The sequence below is a fragment of the Arvicola amphibius genome, chromosome X (genome assembly GCF_903992535.2).
Source record: "Arvicola amphibius chromosome X, mArvAmp1.2, whole genome shotgun sequence".
Lineage (NCBI taxonomy): Eukaryota > Metazoa > Chordata > Mammalia > Rodentia > Cricetidae > Arvicola > Arvicola amphibius.
In genome coordinates this window covers 15,034,149-15,056,454 of record NC_052065.1, presented here as the reverse complement: position 1 = coordinate 15,056,454, position 22,306 = coordinate 15,034,149, and the positions used below count along the sequence as shown (strand labels likewise).

Below are 22,306 nucleotides of genomic sequence, written 5' to 3'. Positions count from 1 at the left end.
GACTCAAGAACTCAACCAGAAGCTTGAATAAGCAGCACCTGCCTGAGATCTTTACCACGGCCTTGTCTCTCAAGTCGTTCATTCCACTGAACCACTCGCTGCTTCTAAAAAGTCAGTTTTGCCACTTTGCTGCTTGGTACAGAACAAAAGACAAATCAAAATTTCCACGATGTTTAGAAATCTGCAATGGTTATTCAAAGTATTCCACACTGAGAGCCAGAAACACAACTCAACCCCGTAAGCACTGAGTAATGCAGGATACAGTAACAACGTCCAAGATTGGGTTGTTCAGATGAAACCTTGACTGTACCAGGAAAGCAGAGATAAAATAACACCTGATGCTCATCCGGTGCTTACTGCATGCCTACTCTTGTACTTTACAGGCATTTTTGTTTTTGATGAGAAGCAAAAAAAACCCAAAAAACAAAAAAAAAGTGTTTTCCCCAGTTTAAAAATAATAAATGCCCAATGGCTACACAGAAGACTTAGGCATTATGCTTAAAATTTCAGACCATAAAGCAAATCTGTATTTTTGTTTATTTTTGAGGTTCTCAGGAAAAAAAATCCCCATTGTAAACTAGCATTATTGTCTTTTCTCTGCAGCGGCCTCGGGTAGCAGGGAACATGCACTCATATGATCCCAGCTCTGGGTATGAGGTCTGACTCTTCAAGATAATCGGTCTATGGAAATGTTGGCATGGGAACTCTTTTTTTTTTCCTCATGGTTTATTTTTTTTATATTTAAAAATTTACATCTTCTTCCCTCCTCCTCCCCCCTCCCTCCCCTCCTCCTCCCCCTTCCCTCCCCTCCTTCTCCTCCTTCCCTCCCCTCCCCTCCACCCATACCTCCCGTCCCTCCCTCTCCAGGCCAAGGAGCCATCAGGGTTCCCCACTCTATGCTAAGACCAAGGTCCTCCCAGCTCCCCCCAGGTCCAGGAAGGTGATCGACCAAGCTGAGAAGGCTCCCACAGAGCCCGTCCATGCAGAAAAATCAGAGCCCAGAGCCATTGTCCTTTGCTTCTCAGTCAGCCCCCGCTGTTGGTCACATTCAGAGAGACGGGTTTGGTCGCATGATCCATCAGTCCCATTCCAACTGGAGTTGGTGATCTCGGCATGGGAACTCTTTAAGACAGCTGCCTTGATGGCTCTAGAGGCATCATTCCAAAGCCATATCTCTACAGCAATTTGCAGAGCTCGCGGGAAGGCATCCTCCTCCTTTGGGATAGTGGCTTACAGCCAGGCCAGGTGTGTGTTTAAAATCACTGTAAAATTGCTGCATATATTTCTCAAAACCCCAAAAATGACTAGGTTCATTTAAAAATAATGCTGCCTCTGTTGGTCCTGTTAGGCTGAAAGAGAAAGAACAAACTGAGCACTGGGGAACTGGGATCGGTATGTCTAGGTGGTTGGGGGCCAGCAACTCTGTATACTGCTTTCAGTCTAAGTTACCACAACTACACAATGTGGAAGAAACAGCGTGAACTCCGAGGTCCTCTAAAAGGCCACTGCAATAGGTGCAGTGCTTTGATCTGCACTCTCCTTGGAGTGAATCCAAAGCCAGAAGAGACAGTCACATGCAGTCTTTATGCTATCTAGTTGTACCAGGACGGCAGGATTACACTTACACCTGGATCCAGAAGCCAATAGGCAATTAGTATCACCCCTTGCAGCTTCTTAGTTTGGGGGCAAGACTTTGAATGTGACCTGCGTTTTGAACTGGGGTGCACTCTGTCGACTGAAACAGACCATAAGATGAAAACTAATGCAATTGCCTCTTCATGCTTTCCTTTCCCCTGGGAACATGACAGTACTGCCTGTATCTGGTATTCTCATTTGACCTTTCTTCCATAAAACATACTTTGTATCACCCTCCCTTCAAAAGAAAATTGTTTTATTGTTATCTTCTAGGCAGGAGTAAAAACGTCTTCACCTTCCATTCAAAGACTTTCAAAATCTTCCTTAAAGATACCTCTTTTGATATTATCTCTGCTGGCCCTTCATTCAGTACCTCAAATGCTAGCCAGCATTGTCCAGGGTCCTAAGCTATCTTATCTATTGCTACAGACAGGTCTATGCTGGCCCAGTGCATGCGCAGAAGCTTTACTCAGCTGCTTTGATGCATAATACACTGATCTGTCAACACAGCTTAAATCCCACCACCCTGAAGCAAGGTTTATTGTCTACTCAACACCAGAGCCATCTCTTCCTCCTCTGAATCCCAAAACACTTGTCTAACCTATCAATCAATTCTGCACATGTCATTCAACAAGTGTTTATAATTGGCATGCCTCTACCTGTGGCTAGGTACTTTTGAAATAAAACAAAATACATTAAAGGAACAACATGCACTCTTATCTCACACATAAACATGGCAAGCAATAACTAAAATAATATTAGGCAGCCAGTGAACTGCCAATGTCCTCACACTTAACCATTACACTCTGCCTTCTGGTTTCTAACAGTAGTTCTAATATTGCAAGCTTTCTCTGGGTCAAGCACAATACTAAGAGGTTACATGAGACACTTTATTTTGTTCTCCCATGTTTCTGTAAAAGCAAACACAGTACATTACTAGCCTTGTTTTATAGACAAGTAAAATGGGGCACAGGAACATTAAGTAATGTTCCAAACTATTACACTTGTTTACACAGTCCCATGACTCAGAGGTACCTCGTGTACTTGTCTGTGTACTTTCCGAACTCCCAGAGCTTACAAAAATGTTCCCAATTATAATAAATCATCAGGCAATAGTAAATTTCTCCCTGCAAGTGAAGGATGGGGGGGTCATGAGAGAGTAGACAGGTAGAAAGGAGGAGGGAGGAGAAGTGGCTTTGAACTTCACCAAAACAGTAGGTCCCTGGAGATGCTTTCTTCCCATTCTGTCCATTTCTGTGTATCTTATAAATATTTCAAAACCTTATTTTCACCACATGGGAATATTTAAAAATATATTCACATTGTAGGCTATGAAAATGTTACCATGAAATAAGCACAAACAAAAACTGCTTTTGATGGAGATGTTTGGAACTGTTAAGACACCTTACACACACACACACACACACACACACACACACACACCCAAAACACTTTAGAAAATACATAACTCACTTTTTAAAATACCATGTGGTGAATCATCATACAACCTGTATATATTTCAAATTAAAATCTAAGCTAAAATACTTGTGAACTGCTTGATAAACCTGTATAGGATTACAAAAAGGATGTAGTATGTGATTAAAGGTCAAATTTGAATGATGGATAGCAGAAGTATTATAGGTATCTATTAAACTTGACATTGTTCAAAGTCTAATACAACACTTGGAAGTGGTAATGTGGAGATTTTCTTTTCTGGGAAGAATTTCTCCATCTCTCAGACTGGTATCTGTGTCCTTGTTTTTGGACACAATTATGAATTCCTCCACCAGCAATAGAAAATCTATTTGGCTGTTAGAATTCCCTACTAATCTGTTACCTCCATGAAGATGGTGACTATTTCGGTACATATTATCTTCAGTTAGTAAACGGAATTAACTTATTACCTCTCAAAAGGTATATAGTCTTGTATGTTATCAATAACATAGCTTCAAAAGTCTTGAAACAAGAAAAATGACACTGTATGAAAAGATCTTAAAAAGTTCACTCTTTTTAGTGGAAAGTTTAAATGCAGACAAGACCAGTTGATGAGATTATAGAAAATTTAAGATACAATAAACAAAAATTCTAATGCTTAGTAAGCAATGTTGTGTACATAAATAAGACCATATGCCATATACATTTAAATGAAAAAAATTTTTGTATGCGTATGTTTGGAACTTCAATGACCCAAAAAGATCCAGTAATTACTTCCATTAAACCACCAAATATTCAAGATGTCATTAAAATATTCAAGGTAATAGGAGGAATAGTTAAAAAACATTTAGGGTAATAGGAGAATAGTTAAACTATTAAGATTCTAAGAACACAGCTAACATTGTTATAGTTGTTGCTATTGATTGTCTGCCATAAAGGGAATACTGGAAACATCAATTTAGCTACATATAATTCAAAATTATGAAGATTCTAATATTAACATAAGCAATGCATATATGCATGCAGATACACAATGTGTGTCTATATCACACAGACACACACACACACACACACACACACACACACACTGGCCTAGTTCTTGCATCATATGTAATTGGGATTTGGGGTGGTACTGGCATTTGAATCCAGAGCATCTCACATTTTAGGCAAGCTCTCTCCCACCGAACAGTAGCTCCAGTCCTTTCTTTTACTTCTTATTTTAAAAGAGGATGTCACACATTATGTTGCCCCAGCTGGCCCTGAACTCTTACTATCTTCCCGCCTCAGCCTCTAGAGAATAACTAGGATTATAGACCTATGCAACCAGGCCCAGTCCTATTTCTATTTTTATAGTAGAAACACAATAAAGAAATTCTAAGAAAAACAAAGAAAACAATCTCTAGCTCAGTATCTTCTCATGCCATTATTGTCAATTGGGAAAGACTTTCAATACAATAGAGCCTCATCTGGGTATGATAGTATACACTTATATTGCTGAGGCCGGAAAACTACTGAGACTTCAAGGCCAACCTGGGTTGTATATAACGACTACATACAAGTCAAGGCAATATAGTGAGGGCTTATCTCAATAAAATAAAATAAAATAAACCTAGGAGCAAAATCTCCCACCTCTGCTTTCATATGTAAAGGGCTACATAAAGAAATCTGAGTTTTAACTGGAACTGTTGGAGGAATAATTTGAAAATCTCAGTGGGTTGGTTTGTTGCAAGCTATTTTGTGTGAAGAAACTCCCACAGTCAGCCTTTAAAGAAAGCATAGCTCAAACAGTTTTGGACTTCAGTTTTAGCTTGTTTCAAGGGGGGAGTGAAGGACAATGAACGGTCAATTTTTCTGTGTTGGCAAATTTTATAGGTGTAACTCGAGTAAAGAAACAAGAGGCCCAATATGGTATGCGAGCACAGTATAAGAGGAATTGTTACACTGTAATTTCTTGGAAACTCTAGAGTGCATTATTAAACTCTCTTATATGTCAGTTATGTGGTCCACAGATCGAGTCTTTAACCAGAGTTTGTAGGACCGGAGGGTTTCTTAAAATTCAATTAAAATGATGCTTTAAAATGTCTATATATAAAGCCTTTTCTGGCCTGGAGGTCACTATGAAGACCAAGCAGGCCTTGAACTCATAGATATCCACCTGCCTCTCTGCCTCTGCCTCCTGAATGCTGGAATTAAAGGCATGCACAACCATGCCCAGCCATATTTTATTTCTTTACAGAACCATACATCTTTCACACTGAAATTTGATGTAATTAAAAAATTCTCCCCCAAGTGTGCATTTCAAAGGAACTATTATTCTTCACAATCATATCAGTACAAATATATATCAATATGAAATCCCACAAAGCACCATTTACCTTTTCAGATCACTGTGATAACTAATAAAAACACACAATTCCTTGGTTTGGGTCTGTTCATTATGCTATTAATTCTTTTTTTAAAAAAACAGCATTTGTATTATACTGGGTTTTCAGCAACACAAGAAAGTACATGTGTTCATCAATTTGTGGTGACATAATCTCATCACCTCGCAAATGTCCTATGTGTTTATGATATTTTATTCTAACATAAATGGCATGTTTCTGAACAAACATGCTCTGTTGCTATGTTTTCCATGCAAACGCTTAAAAGCACATTTCATGGAATAACTGTAAATAATTGCTTATGAATATATTTTGTTGAACAGCTGCACATGTGTTTCCATGCATGGAATGTTGTTTATATGCCTATATTTCTGAAATTAGAAAATAAAATATGCAACATGGTTAATTGTCAGGCCCTCCCTGTGGCAATATCAAGGACTGTTAATTCTTTGGCTTGATTAGACAAATGAACTGGACTGAAGATTTGTATTTTCAACACAGAAAGGGCTATTGCAATATCTCCTCATAAATTTGAAGATGTTACATAAATAATTAATAACTGAGCTGTGACAGCACACAGAAAATGAGCAGAAGCTGATTATCAAATGTAAATAGCAAGCCTGGGAGCTGTTGAATATGCAACCTCATTATGACGATATTGTTCTAACAAACAATCCTTAATCCAATAAAAAGAACATTTTCTTGGTAAAGATCAAGAAAGAAAGAAAGATCAAAGGTCTCTATTCAGTCATCCCAAAGTTCTTTACCTCCCAAGACAAGAAAGGTTAAAAGGAGATCACCTTGGATTTTATATACTGACAACCATCTGGAATTTTGAAACATTGACTTAGTCGTAATTTCATGCACATTCCTATCCCTGTTATCCACTTTAATGATACTTTTCTCTGTTACCGCTCTGCAATGCAGTGGAATGTAATGGGTGTCTATCTTCTCTTGCCTGTGATACCTAAATTCTTGTGGCAAGCGTCCTCTGTGAGGTGAAAAGATGGATCATCTACCACCCCTCACTCCTTGGACATTTGAAGGGAGCCATGCTGTGCAGGTACTGCGTTTGTTTCCCCGCTGACACTTAGAAGCAGAGATTCACTTTAGCATGTCGACTTGCCTCAGTGTGTCAAGAAATCACAAAGTGGAATCCCAGATGTGGTTTGTTAATCCTCATAGTCGCAAAATCAACCATGTAGCCCAAGTAAATGCAACTGCTCATTAGTATGAGAAGGGAAAGGAGCCATTTGTTAAAGGTGATGATATTCTCTGAGCAATAATACTCTCTGCATCATCTGATTCATTTTGTTTACTCAACAAGTTGCTATGTTTTTCCTGAAAGGAAGGACTTCAGCTTTTAAATTATACTTCCTTTCCTTTTAATTAGTATCTTGTGATCTAAAATTAGCTGATGAGTATAATACCTCACTCAAACTCTCTTAGCTTAGTGTGCAGTAATTAGGCCCACCATCAACTGAAGTTGAACAGACAACAGGAGATGATTTCGTTTTTATTTCTTCCCTGGTGATTTCTAACCTTATTTAGAGAGTGATTTTTTTAAGTTACCATGTAACCATATTAATTACTATCCCCCAAGCTGGAATTTGGATAATTTCCTACTAGAAGGAAGCAAAGTTCAGACAGTCTTGCCTGTAAAGTCACAAAATAAAAGAAGCGTATACTGTCAGGAACACTCTCATGAAACGTGAGACTGTTAGAACATGATAGTTCACCAGTAAGCCGAATATCATTTACAAAAGGAGGTCACATGTCCTCTAAAATCCCACATTCTCTGCAGACATTCTTCCTTCTAGTCTTTTGTTTGTGCAGTAACTAGACAAAGTTATAATGTGAGGAAATTAGTTTTCCTCAATGAGTGAGAAAAATAAACGTCCATAAATGCTCACCAGATCGATTTTTATCTTCCATCCCCCCTTTTCTCACTCCTTTCCCTCGCCCATCTTCCTCTCTCTCTCCTCTCTTTTAAAGAACTGCATACACTGAAAATTACCCAGACAGACGGCAAGGGTTGAAAAGCATCCAGATATTTCGAATTTGCCCTCACCTTGACAACACTAAAATTACAAGCAGCAGTCAACTTTTACAAGATACCCTCATTGTGTAACATTTACGGGCTGCCAAAAACATGCTACAACTAATCAGACAACAAAGGTGAAGAGCAAACCTTCCCCCGCCATGTAGCTAGCAGTGAATACACTTTTTATTTCCATGACATTTGCTGGCAGAAAGGGGTTGGCTTAAGGCAGATCGGACTAACCTTCAATTTGTCATAGCGCTCACTCAAAGCTGCCACCTGATGATCGCGGTGCCGCCCAACCAGTTTACACAAGGCACAGATTAACTGGTCATCGGTCACACAGTACATATTCACCTTCTCATCCTCGTGCTCCAGGCACATCAGCCCCCGGATGTGTGAGTCCGGGATTGGCTCAATCAGACGATGGCCTGTAAAGGGCTTCTTGTTCGGGTGAGTGGCTTTCAGGCACTCATCGCAGTAGGACACTTCACAAGTGACACAGGTCTTCACAGCATCTTGGGCAGGATCCTGGTCACAGAACTGGCAGAGAACCTTCTCAGCAGAAGACATGGTGTTGCCGTCAAAGGCCCGCTCCCTGCGGGTCTCACTGGGAGAATTGGGCCCGCTCACAGAGGCTTTCTGAAACCTGTCAATGATGTTCTGAAGGGTGACGTTGCGCTTGAGCCCGTCTAGACCTCGCTGGCTGAGCGTGATGACATGCCGGCAGGTGGGGCACTGGAAGGCGCTGATGGACTCCACAGGCTCGTTGGTGGCACAGTGAGAGACCAGGATGCGGTGGGCGCAGTTGAAGCAGAGGCTATGTGCGCAGGGCAGCAGGAGAGGGTCCTCAAAGAGCTCCAGACAAATAGGGCAGGTCAGCTCCGACTCCAGTGTTTCCATCTTCAGGCAAAACTCTCCGGGGTCATCAGTAAAATCCAAGGAAGCTGATCAGCTATCTGGAAACAGAATGTAAGATTGGATTAAGCATGAGGGGTCAGAGGGGGAGGTGGGGGGCGCTGTCAACTTTGAATGCATCTCAGGATAATTCCAAACACAGGCCATGGAAGGGAAAAGAAGGGTATGTTTCAAATGCCTTTTTAACTGGGAGCAAATGCTAAAACCAAACAAAACAACCCATGAGCCTAGCATTTTCTCAAAGTTCGGATTGTTGAAAGTGGCAGCTTTCTTTTTCTTTGCTACTATTTATTGTTTTTTTAAAATGGTTTTCACAATTTTGGCTTTTAAAAGATCTAACTCCAACCTGAAAATTAATTGAAACTATAACTTCTATAACTGGTATATGATCAGAATAGTTTTATGTCACAACCAAGTTTTACCTTTGGTTAAAATTAAAATAAAGAAACTGCTGCTGATGAACGATAACCATTCACAACTTGGAATTTGTGAACTTGCATATTAATCTATATGCATTTTAAGAACTATCAGTTTGCAATAGCAGGTCAGGATTTTCAACTATACAGATGTGCTCACTATAAATATGAGCCTTAAGTATATATGAACTCAAATGTATACACTACAGTAGAAATAATGTTTAAGTTCAGGGCATCATTTTCCAAGACATTCTTGAGGGAAAAAAAACATGTATTTGCACAAAGATGATCATAGTAGAGGCAATATTTTTGGTATATTCTCATTATTCTTCTATTGCTTAATCCAGAATGGGTGGCAGAGAAGAATAGAGAAAAGTATCCAGGCGTCATTTTGAAGGCTGTAATCCAATGACTAATACAATCAGATACATTTGATAAGTTTGAACAATGATAATTACAGTTTAGAAAGCAATGTCGAAAGACTATTCAACAACTGCTGAGGATTTCTGTGCAGCCCCACTTGGCCTAAACTATCCTATTTCAGGCTTGTCACTGCTGCCAGCAACAGGCCCGGCTGGCAGGAGGTCTTGTCTCATACTCGCAGTCCTGCTGGCCCAGGCATGACCTCTGCCAGCTTTGTTGCTCCCCTCCAGGCCACCTTCGAGTGGCCCAGCTGAATGCGCCCCGTCCCATAAATACCTCACTGCTTTTGTGAACTCCCACCTCCCTTCCCTTCAAAAAGGGAAGGCAAAGAATCCCACACAAGCACCAGTTCATTAGGGTGAAGAGGCCTCATCCTCATTAGCAGGCCTGGGAACTAAGCCCCTTTGAACCTTCTCCCTTTCAGGGCCATTAGTAGAGGGCCGCAAAATGCTGCCTGGCATATTAGCTGCAGCCCAGTGCAGCAGGCTGTGGGAGAATGGGGCAGTTTACCAGGTCAGGAGGTTCAAATCACTCACAAGGGTAGAAAGTTCTCAGTTGGGGAAGGCTTCACTTCCAAAGCTGTGTTTAGCGATTCTGACAGTTAGTTGGGCATTTTGTGTTCACACCTCTGCTTCGTGGCAAAATTCAAGGTTTCTAGAATCATCTGACCTCGTATGAAACAGTATTCATCTGAAATACGAAGGGCACACACTGCTTTGGTGAAACACCATCGCCTCACTGCCAGGTGGGAGAAAATCAGTAAAGACTATAAAGTAGGTCCTGGGCCTGTTAAACACTAGAAGAGCAAACTAGCAGCCGAGGAACGGTCACTCACATTTACTACCTAATAAAGGAGTGGCTGCAATTTGCAAGGCTGGCGCTTACTCATCTTCCAGGCTGCAATGTAAAGCCAAAGGCTGCTCTTCTCCAAAACCTTCACCAGCCCCACTTTGGCTCTGAAGAAATCGAAAGATTTTGCATATTAAGCAAGACTTTGATTAACTGTAGATAAAGAATTTTCCCTGTGTCAAATTTCTGCTCCTTTACTACTGGAAGCACAGAAATCAAAAGGAAAGTATAGGCCTGAAAAGAGCATAGGAAACTATGTTCTGTTCTGTGATAGTTGCTGTTAATGTTTATGTTATTTGCGTATTTAAATATATTCCTGTTTTACATTTTTTTTTGAGGTAGGGAGGCCTTGCTATATATTACAGGTTGGTCATAAACTTGAAATATTCTTGCCTCTGTCTCGTGAGTGTTGGGACCATCAGAACAAACCACTATCAGAGAAGCACACCACCCACCATGCACAGCCAATTATTTTCATTTAATTTTTATTTTCACATATGTAGTATTTGCACATATTTATGTAGCATATGGTATAAATATAGCATACATATTTATACTATATTTATATAGTATTCCATACCTTGCAGTATTATAAGCCAATACCTAAAAAGAAAGTGTGAGAATCTTGAATGTAGGCCCATATTTTCATATGGTGTGGCAGCCAGGCTCTGAAGCCATAGGCCCCACCTGAGGTGGTCACATAGCCCTGCAGACAGGCTGTCACTGTCCTAACAAAAGGTCAAGATGTTGTTCCTCCTTTCTTTATAATTTGGAGGATGCCTGATAGAGATGTTAATTCAAACCTAGCTAGCTTACACAGCAGACAGGTAGTTGTGGATGTGACTGAAAGCCATTCACCTGGTTACCTAGGAGACAGAATGCTAATGTATATCGCCTAAATTAAGTTTTGATATAAAGACTGTTTGGAGGATAAATAAGAGGAAATTCTTCAGGATGTGAACTCAGGACTTCATGAGGGACCACTGAGAATCTCCCTACCCATAAAGCCATGTGAGTTGTGTCTTTATTCCCATGGCTCCTACGCCAGTCCAGAGAGAAATCGTTTATGTTGGGGTCTGGTCTAGAGAAATAATTTATGGTCTGGACTACCACCAGACCCTGACACTTAAAAAAAGACAAAAAAAATTCCTTCAAAGTGGGAATGGGTACATTGTCACATTGTCAACAGTTAAAGTGCCTGTCATACATCATGAAGACTGGAGCTCAGTTTCCCAGAAGCCACATCAACACTAGGTGGGCATGGAGACCACCTGGGAATCCATCTCCCAGAGCAAACTGGTTAGCCAGACTAGGCCTATAGAGCTCTGGCTGCATCATACGCTCGCACACATTAGAATGCCTACACACATGTGAATATACAGATAGACACTGATGTACAGGGAACACAAGTATACAAAATGAATTTTTTTTAACTTATTAAAACTGAAAATAGCATGCCATATGATCAGACGTAAAACGAGGATGTCAGAGAGATTGGCATTCCCATGTTTCTTGTAACATTAGTCGCAGTTGCCATGCTATGGGAACGACCTAAGTGTTTATAAATGGATGACTAGATAAAGAAATGCGGCACGCACACACAATGAAATATGATTTGGTTACAAAAAAACAATGGAATTCTGTCATTTGTGGCAACATGTATGCAACCAGAGGGCATTATGACAAGTGAAACAAGTCAGACAGGGAAAGATAAATATTGCACGATGACTGTGTTTTTCATGGAAGTGTCAGATTCCATCTCACAGAGGTAGCATGGGAATTCCCAGGGGTGATTCCACTGTGCGTCCAATGGAAATGCTGACATTTTATTTACCTAGTCAAGAGAAGGCTACTGTATGCTGGGTATTAAGTTGGTCCCAAAAGAGAGAACCTTGGGTTGCCATTGCTCCACCTCTGTTATCATGAGCCAAGCCATCATCATCTAATACCTGGGCGATCACAAGACCTTTCTGAATGCTTTCATGGCTTCTTCTCACTCTTGTCCTTTTCCTTACAGTCTAATCCCCAATCAGAAGCTAGAGAACCTGTTAAAACATGACAGATTCTGCCTTTCTTCTGTTCTTCCCTTCAGGGGCTTCCCATGTCAGTCAAAGGGAAATTCACCACAATAAAACCAGCACTAGAAAACAGACTCAGACAGTGAGCTCATTTCCTCCCACGCTACTCCTTTTTTTGTTCTGCTTGGGGCACATGGCTTCCTCGTCAATCCACAGATATGCCAAATGCATTCCAACTCTCACTCCGCATATACAGTCTTTGGGATCCACATGATTCTGGGCTCCACAGTCACCTTATCTGAACCCACATGAAACTAATTCCACACCACTACCACCATAACTACCCACCCATTCTAGAAGTCCTTCTTGTTTTACCTCAGTCTATTGTACTCCATATATCTATTGCTAACATATTCCATTACTTTGTTTATTCATGTCTCCCTTTAATGTCCCTAGAACTGGACAGTGCTGTATAAGATCAGAGACTTTTTTTTCCTCTTTGGAGGCTGTGTCACAAATAGCTAGAATAATGTCCGATGTACAATAAACTCGAACACTCATTGATTTCTTCAACTGTACTGGGCTGAAGCTGAATGAGTAAAATACAGCTTCTTCCTTTAAGGGTCTGTCATCCAGTAAAACAGAAGTCAGCAAGCTTTCTATATAAATGGCAGGGTAATAATTGGGGGGGGGCATAGGGTATGTGTTGCAGAAATAATCATAAAGGCACATAAAAGAATTGCATAGCTAGGCTCTGACATAGCTGCATTTTGACAGATAATGAGCCAGAGCTGACCTACAGGTCTTAGTTTTAGAGGCGAGAGGAGGACACAACTGGCCAGAAAACAAAGGAAAATCAGCAGCAGAGAGGCCTGACCAGAATGCCAGATGTGTGACAAGAACAGCAAAGATGGAGGAGCCAGACGTGGACAAGCGAGTACATGTTCCCTTGTTAACAGGAAATTCTTTGCAATGGGATTTCACCCTGACATCAGTGGAAATGATGTGAGTTCAGTGCTCGGGGCAATTCATGTAGGAATGATTTAATAGCAGCTGCTCAGATCTGAATCTTTTCCTTTTACTGCCAGAGTACTCAGCATGGTGCTTTGGGCAAATGTCTACACTGTAAATAGTTAACTGAATTAAGTGCTGAGAAAATAGCTAGATGTGATAAGTGAAGTTCAGCCAAATTTCTAAGTCGCTGGTTCACATAATTGCAAAAGGGAAGGGGCACTTAGTTGATATCTACAATAAACTCTACAATCCACGTTTATCCATAAGTTGCCACATATCTTCTTCATTACTCAATAATATCTACATATACCATTCCCCTCTTCAAGAAATTAGCCTGTCTTATTTTCTACCATTTAAAATATCTTCTGCATGGACGGGCTCTGTGGGAGCCTTCTCAGCTTGGTCGATCACCTTCCTGGACCTGGGGGGAGTTGGGAGGACCTTGGTCTTAGCATAGAGTGGGGAACCCTGATGGCTCCTTGGTCTTGAGAGGGAGGGAGGGGAGGTATGGGTGGAGGGGAAGGGAGGGAAGGGGGAGAAGGAGGGGAGGGAAGGGGGAGGAGGAGGGGAGGGAGGAGGGAGGAGGAGGGAAGGAGATGGAAATTTTTAAATATAAAAAAAAATAAACCATGAGGAAAAAAAATATCTAGAGAAATCAAAGTACTATTTATGTTTTATTAAAATATTAAAATCTTTATATGCACTTGGTCCTGGGGTAGGCTCAGGCAATGTTTAGCCCTTGCCTTGGTGCCTCAACAATTCATTAAGGAAGGAAAAAAATACCGGACAGTTAAGAGCACTTGCAGAGGACCTGGGTTCAGTTCCTATCACCTACATGGAAGCTCAAAAGTACCTGTAACTCCAGTTTCAGGGACTCTAACTCCCTCCTCTGACATCCACAAGCACTAGTCATGAATGTAGTACACAGATACATGTGTGTGTGTGAAACACTCACATATATAAAATAAATCTAAAAATGAAAAGAAAATATTGTGCAACATAGCGAAATAGGAAATCCACAAACAGAATGAGCTACTCTGTTCAAAAGGAAAAGGGGACAGGAAGTTTTCCCCAGGGTAAAAGATGAGGTAGCTTTCAAAAGTTGAGTAAGGTTCATTCACAAGATAGTGGGGGTCAGGTAGGATTTGTGCAATAAAAATGTTATCTTTCTTTTGTTTTCTGCCTAACCTTCACAGTTCACTTTCCGTATTTTTTAGCTAGCGTCTTAGAATTTATTACAATAGAAGGAAATCACACATGCACAGCGTTGTCAGGAAGTTCTATAGCTCAACATTTTTATGAATGGACTGATTAGTCTTGATTCCGGAGGAGGAAGGGATAATCATGGGAACCCTTTGCGCCAAACTGGGAACAGCAGTAATTCAACATCTTTGCTTGCCTGGATGTAGTTGATCTACTAGAATAGAGCAGAATAGTAAGCAAAGGAGGAGCTGACCAGATAAACAAAAAAGTGTAGGACATTCACCATGCTGCACGTAAGCTGCCCGAGTGTCCTGGAGCATGAGTCCACACATGTGCCCCACAATTCTAGCACTCATTCTAATCATGTCCAGAAGTAGGATAATCTTAGAAAGAGGATAGTGACATATTTCAGTGAGACCTTGGATCCTTAGATGCCAAGCCTCTTCTCATGAAACTCATTTACCAAAGAAAGCACTTCTTCACAATGAAAAGTATGTAAATGAAAACTCTGGTGGATAAAAATGTGGGTGTTTATCTGCCTCTTTCTTCTTCAGGTCTGGTCCTCTCCTGAATATCATTACGATTTCAATTCTCCTTCTCTAGTTGCTCTCTCTCTAACTGCTGTTGACTTCCTGTCCATAAAAGCCTCGAAGTGTTCTAAGTGTGGGTCCTTCCTTCCAGGAGGCAAGCCAGTGTACTCACTCATTTCATGGTTACTTTCCATGAAAGTTATTTCTAGGATTGAACCTCAAAGCACCATTTTTTTCTGGCATTTCTGTTCAGAGTTGACCAACCTCTGCTTCATGGTCTATGACTGCTTCAGACTCAGAATGCAACCCCCTTGGAAGTTACTGACTTCCTTCCCCAACCTGTCTTTTGTGGAAGTGTTTCCCAAAGTGCTTCAATTGCCATCTTCAAAATTGAGAAATCTGCCACATTTTCTATTCCTTTCTCTCTACAGAAAGCAGAGTAATGGCCCCAAAGATGACTACAAGCTACATCTTGGGACCTGTGTGTAATGTAAGGAATAGGAGAAAAGAGAAATTAAAGTGGAAGATATAATTAAGGCTTGTGAACAGTTGATTCTGCAATAAAGGAATTAACTAGAACCATTCAAGAGACTCAAAAGAATCACAATACTTCTCAAAAGTGGAAGATGGTGGCTGGGTGGTGTTAGTGCATGCCTTTAAGTCCAGCATTCAGGAGGCAGAGGCAGGGGGATCTCTGTGAGTTTAAGGTCAACATGGGCTACAAAGCAAGTGCCAAGACAGGCTCCAAAGCTACAAAGAGAAATCCTGTCTCGAAACATTAAAAAAAGAAATCAGAGCGATGTGATGTGAGGAAGGCTAGAACCAACCATGGCTCCTTTGAACACAATGGACAAGGGCACAAGCCAAGGAACACTTTTTGCCTCTGGAAGTTGGTCACTTAAGAATGAAAAGGGGATGATATCCCACAGCGCCCAGAAAGAAGCAGAACTCTGTGGATACTTTGATAAATAGGCAATTTATGTTTGATGTTAGACTTCTAAAACTATAAAATAATGGATTTGTGATGTTAAAAGCCCTCAGGTTTGTTACAATGTAACATAGCATCAGTAAAAACAAATACATTCATCCTCTCCAAAATTCAAATCATCCGGTAAGAAATGTGTGCCAATTTGTCATAGCTCCCTGCTGATCCAGACACATTCTACTACATGTTTAGACCATTGCCTTCTCCTCCATAAAGAAAACTAACCCTCTTAATTTGATTTCTTAAAGTCTAATTTTTTATTTGCGTGTGTGCCTTTGTCTATGTGTGGGTATATACACCAGAGTGCAAAAGCCCTCAGAGGCCAGAAGAGGACACTGAAATCTATGGAGCCGAAGTTATAGGCCTCTATAAGCTGCCTGAATGGGTGATGGGAACCAAACTTTGGTCCTCTAGAAGAGCCGGAAGTGATCGTAACTACTGTGCCCCTCTCTAACTCCAAATGCAAATTACTCCTGCTATTTCCTCCTTGAGTTTACTGCTTGTAACCTGTTCCCAGAACTGCAGCTTTTTCATATCTTCTCTCTCCAGAGGATAAAACAGAAATTCCCGTGGTGCCCAACTATGATGCCTGCCTGCAACTCATGTCCATTTCTAAAATCTTTACCAAGTTTCTCCAAACTACACCTTTAAGTTACACCTTTACTACCCCTTACTGCTTAAGTCACAGGCCCAAGAAATGAGACCATTTTCCACCCTTTGCACTTGGCTTTTCCTTTTCTTCCTACATTAATCATTTTCCTTAAAGATCTTTTTGTTGCTGTTGTTTGTTTGTTTCATGTCAGTTTTTTTTTAAATCTCTGTTTCAGGGGAGGGGATGGTGAATGAGAATGGAACCTTCCAGAGGCCCAAAGAGTCCTGGTCACTATTGTATTTGGCAACTTCATATTAAACAAGGAAGAACTGTTTAAAAACACAGCTGTAAACAGTGTGACATGTACTAGATGTTTAAACTTAACAGTTACAAAGTAACCCTTTAAGCTGAGAAACATAAACTGGCATAATAACCCTACTTAACAAATCTCTAAACTATTTATTGAAAAATATCGTTTCCTCCTACACAAAAGAGTAAGAAACCCCCAAGTTTTATATGCAAATCATTCTATTATCTCAATATATTCTGAATCACTCAGGCATAATCCAGGTATGCAAGAGTTTAGGCATAAGCAGGCACCACAAACACACACACACACACACACACACACACACACAAGCTTCCTATGAAGAAAACATTCATAGTCTCAAATGCAGGCTTCTTCAGGATGTGTGACTTGAACCAAATGGCCACCACACCCTTACAGGGGATAAAACCTGAATGCAAGAGTTCACACCTCAGAGAGTCAAGGAAAATGAATTAACAAAGGAATAAAAAGCTGGTGGAGGTGGGGAGGGCTGGAAGGATAACAGAATCTTGGTACAGGGTGATGGTTCAAGTGATCTAGTGACCTGAGCAGAAAAAATTACTTCCTTGCTTCCTGTAGCTTCCAGGTTTCTTCATACTAAGGCATTTTTATATTGAAGAAAGCATTCATTCCAGAAGAACTTTCCTGGGGTGGGGTATTGTCTTTGTTTTTGGCATAGACTATAGGAGAAAACAAAGGGAAGGAGAAAATTTCCAATACAAGAGGCATGGCACAGGGACCTCAGCTGCAAGGCTTTTCTTTAGAAAAAAAGGTTTGGGGAAACCCGGGATAGGTACTCTTAAGGAACAACCCATGGGCTTCTGCCTATTGGACTCATCTATTGTTTTAAACTCTCCTAGGAAGTCAATGCAGACAAAACATATAAGCTCCAAGCCTATGTTGTTAAATCTTTTGCTGTCATCTTGTTCTGTGTTAGAATTTCACAATGGTAGTCTGGGAAGCCTCCCAGGAACTCTATTTTCATACAGTTAACATAAGCTTGACCTTGAAAAAACATCTAGGATCCCATTAAGACAGCATTCATTGCAAGCTTTAATTCACGATCAAACTCAGCAGGCAGGCATTCTTGTTCAGACATCCAGACCATGCAACTTTCACTTTCATACTCAAAAGTTGAACTGAGTGCTGGGAAGATGGCTTAGTGTGTAAAGGAAGGCACCTACTGCCAAAATTGAAGACTCGGCTCTGATCCTCAGAACCTGCGTGCTGAAATAGAGAACTGACTCTCACAAGTTGTTCTCTGACCTCCATGGACATGCCAGATGTGTGCACTCATGTACACACACACACACACACACACACACACCACAAGCAAGCTTGTGCAAATGCACAAATAAATAGATGTCATTTTAAATTCTAATTTTAAAAAAGAATCAGATTAAGAATTAGGTATCGCAGAGAAGCTGTATCCTTTACCCACCTGCCCGTATTCTGTGTTCTGTTTGCACACTGCATGAAACATAATTATTGTTCTCATTTGGAAACTAGAAAGAAGATCACACAAGCAACGCATGAATAATTTCACTCTCAGTCTCTCACTGAACAGCTCTGAATATCATCAAAATCAGCCAAATTGGTAGGGTCAAGGAACAAACTGGAAAAACCACCTTTGGGTTACTTGTGATTGATTGTCAATAGCAAATGTTTCCCACCCACTTCCTAGATGATTCATTCACAAGGTACTTCATGTGGTTTTAGTCCAAATATCCTTTAGACTATGGAAACTAATATTTACATTTACTAAAATACAACCCAGATAACAAAAGCTTTAACACATGGTTCTCAACCTTCCTAATGCTGCAAAACTTTAATACAGCTCTTCATACTGCACTGACCCCCAACAATAAGTTATTTTCACTATTATTTCAAAACCGTAATTTTCCTACCACTATGAATGTAAATATTTTTGGATATAGAGTACTGTTAAAAGAGTCTAGGCACACAAATTGAGAACTGCAGCTTTAACACAACAAAAAGCTACATCAAGACATATATAATTGGTTTCACAAAGGTTAGCTGCTAAAAGAACTGTGAGCAACAAACATCACTGAAAATGGCAGAAATAAAATGTATTATTTATTTCAAAATCATGTTCCATATCTCTTATCTCCATCACCTGGGAGAACCTAAAAGTAAGTTGACTTACTGATGTTAGAGCTTTGGGTATGGCGTCATTCTTATTATAGAATGATAGGTACTATATCTTTTGAAGAACATGGAATGATTTTTTTTTTATCATGGACCAGCAGAATACAGACTCTGAAAGGCTCAAAATGAATTATGGGAAACACAGAATCAACCCGAGTATGTGAGATTGCAAGAGGCTGAGCTGAGAAAGAACGTGCTTTCATCCATAAGAGTGCAATTTCCTAACCCAGGAAAGAATAGAATAACTTCAGTAAAAACTGGCTCCTATATGCAAGATGAACTCACTACAAATACAAATTTTAAATGACGTAATACAAGAACACAACATCTGCCTATTCAACTATGTAGCTTAGTATTTAACGTTCAGTTAATAATCAACACACTACTCAAGGCTACTTTAGTGATTATCACCCTCAGGGGAGGCAAAAATGACAAAAAAAATGGGGCTTTGTGGAAAGAGAGGAGATTCTCTTGGATTTAAAGTCATTTTGGAAGTCTGGGAATGGGACCTACAATATTTAGCAATTTCACACTCTTGTTATGACAGAGAACAGTACACAGACAAAATAGATTTTCTAATATAAATACTGCATTGAGTAGGAACTTGTGGGAGAAGTTTGTTCCAGTCACATTCTACAAGTAATGCACATTACTCTACAATTACAGTATCACTACATGTAACCTTCACGTGTCAGCACATCCAAATTCATTTAATTGGTAACAGACAAGTATGAATTGCTGCCAAACAAATTGGAGGAATCCAGGGGGACTGAACTGACTAAAGCAAAAACGACAAGCAGATAAGCACCAAGATGCGAGCCTTGAGTTTTTAAACCATCAATTAGGACATTAGAACAACTTAAAATTTATTGTTTGTTTTAGTTAGGATAAATCAAGTTGCAAATGAAATTTTGCCTGGCATGAGAAGTAGGGAAGACAATGTCATTAAACACCTGGTGGAATTCATACAAATCAAATCAAACTATTAAGCAGCCCTTTTTGCATCCTTCCACATCTGCCTGTAACACATGCACTTTTAGTAATTGGATCTCTAGGACATTCTTTAAAATAATCACACACTTGCCTGACCATGCAACCTGATTAATAATGAATGAACATTCCTGAAAAGAATCATTTGGAATCATGGCAGATGTCTGTGGGGATATGAAGGTTTTAATGACCAAAATTAAGGGGAAATGGGAGCTGGGTCACACAGTCTGGTTATTGTAATTGAAACCCAGTCTTCCAAATTTACTTAACAGAATGTTTAAATCCTCCTGGAAGTTCATCTACACACACAGGCAAGCAAAAGACACTCATGGCAATGAAAAAGAGCAATCCCTGTGTCACTGTCTCAACAGTTAAGAAAAGCCCTAGAAAGCCTCAATCATGCAATGCATTCCTAGAAGCCTGGGAAACAGGCTGAAAGCCCAAGCTCCTACACTGGTACTTAAGAGTCCTTAGAGCACCACTCAAGGCTCTGACAAACAGATCCCCTTAAATACCCACCAACGGACTGCACACTAGTTCTTTTTGAAGAAACATCGCTGTAGGTAGAGGATGGGGTTCCAGAAAATGATAGACAGGCCACTGAGAGCAGGTAGTGGGTGGCAGGCAGAGCTGGAGCGGTCCTGTGTCTGTGAGAGAGTCGGCAATGAAACACAACAGGAAAGTCGGTCCAACAATTCCAGGAAGGCCAGCTCCACCTCATCCCCTCCGCCAGGGTTGCCTGAGTTGAAGAGTCAACTGCCTTTTCCACGGTCCCCACTGTGACTTCCCTGTCCCCTATCCCAGTCAGTGTTCAGCTGAAATAAAATGGAAAGGCAGCTCAGGTCAGGCTAACACCCACTGCCTGGCCCAGAAGCAAGATGACTTGGCACTGAGATCAGCACTCTCCTTGCTCTCAGGGACCGGCGGTGGCTCAGATAACTGGAAGGATGGTATCTGAAGCCAGAGGCAGAACATCAGCTCTCCATGCTACGATCAGGTACTACCCTTCCCAGCTTGGGGGTTCAGAAACTCACACTTCCCACACCTTGGGTCCTTTTAACACCCAACTAACTGAGCATATTATTTCACTACGCTCTGAGTGGTGGTTTCTTTGTTTTAAAAATAATATGCTCATTATTTTGTTTCTTTAGCCTCACAATTCAGGTTTAATTTCTGAAAGAAGTTAGGGTTTTTTTTTTTCCTTTTTTTGACACCATATTTCTGTAGCTTTGGAGCCTGTCCTGGAACTAGCTCTTGTAGACCAGGTTGGCCTCGAATTCACAGAGATCTCCCTGCTTCTGCTTCCCGAGTGCTGGATTAAAGGTGTGAGCCACCACCTCCTGGCTGAAGTTAGTTTTCAATTTACAGTAGGAGGAACGACCCCCTATACAGATAGAGTAAGTCATTCACATTTTCTTCTTAAAAGACCTTTACATTATGTGGATTACCTTAATATACAACTAAGAGCATACAAGTGCATGAACACATAGATACTCAATTATGCATGCACACATATGTATAAATTATACACATCTATCATACATATTCACACACAAGCACCCCCAAAGAATCCTATATGTAAACAGTCTTCTCTGGGTTTCCATGAAGAGTGGTTTCAGAGCACCCCCCACTAAAGATATAGATGCTTAAGTTTCTTATACAAAGTGGTATGTCATTTGCATATATAAATATCCTCTTGTATATTTAAAATCACCTCAGATTACATGCAATACCTCACACAGTGCTATGGTGAATTATCTCAGAGAAAGTGACAAGAAGAGTCTGTACATGTTAAGTATAGACAAAACACTTTTCCCATGTTTTACATCTGAACTGTGTTGAATCTAGGCATTTAGAACTCACAGAAGGTTGATTTCATATGGTTTAACATAGTATATATAAATCTAATACCATATGTACATACAGGCTACCAAAGTGTATAATTTGCCCCAAAACTTGATTTCGCTCTCCATAATTGGTCTCCCAAATGGCAACAAAGGGTTCTCTGAGAATGGAAAGTAATCATTTAAAATGTGATTATCTGAAGAAAGGGAAGTAGATTTTTCTAAGAGCAAAAAGAAAATTTGTCCTGCACTGCAGTTATTTGAAGGATGTGGCTTATCACTACACAAGACAAGAAACTGCAACTAAAGTACTTCACCAGGAAAGTGTGAAAACAATTCTGCATGATTCAGTTTATCCTGTAGACAGTTGGGCTCCACCAAAGGTATATAGGGAGCATGCAAGATAAAGGGGAAGCAGGGGGCTTACTCTGGCTATACACTGTGCAAGTTTTTATAACGCAACAATACTTCATGGTGAACCAGAACGTACTTCATAGAACATAATAATGCATAGTTAGATATTCTGGGTTTACAGT

General features: G+C 40.4%; 1 protein-coding gene across 2 annotated transcripts in view; it reads right to left on the bottom strand.

Annotated features, from left to right (window-relative positions):
• Positions 1-20,578, bottom strand: part of Mid1 (midline 1) — a 118,558-nt gene extending 97,980 nt beyond the window's left edge. Inside the window, exons 1-2 of one of the 2 annotated variants that reach the window (XM_038316183.1) lie at positions 20,446-20,578; positions 7,735-8,450 (exon numbers count right to left, since the gene is read on the bottom strand). In XM_038316183.1, the coding sequence (XP_038172111.1) occupies positions 7,735-8,394 (660 nt within the window). In that variant the 5' untranslated portion in view covers positions 8,395-8,450; positions 20,446-20,578. The remainder of the gene's footprint in view (positions 1-7,734; positions 8,451-20,445) is intronic. The other variant, XM_038316184.1, reaches the window with a different exon arrangement.
• Positions 20,579-22,306: the final 1,728 nt, after the last annotated feature.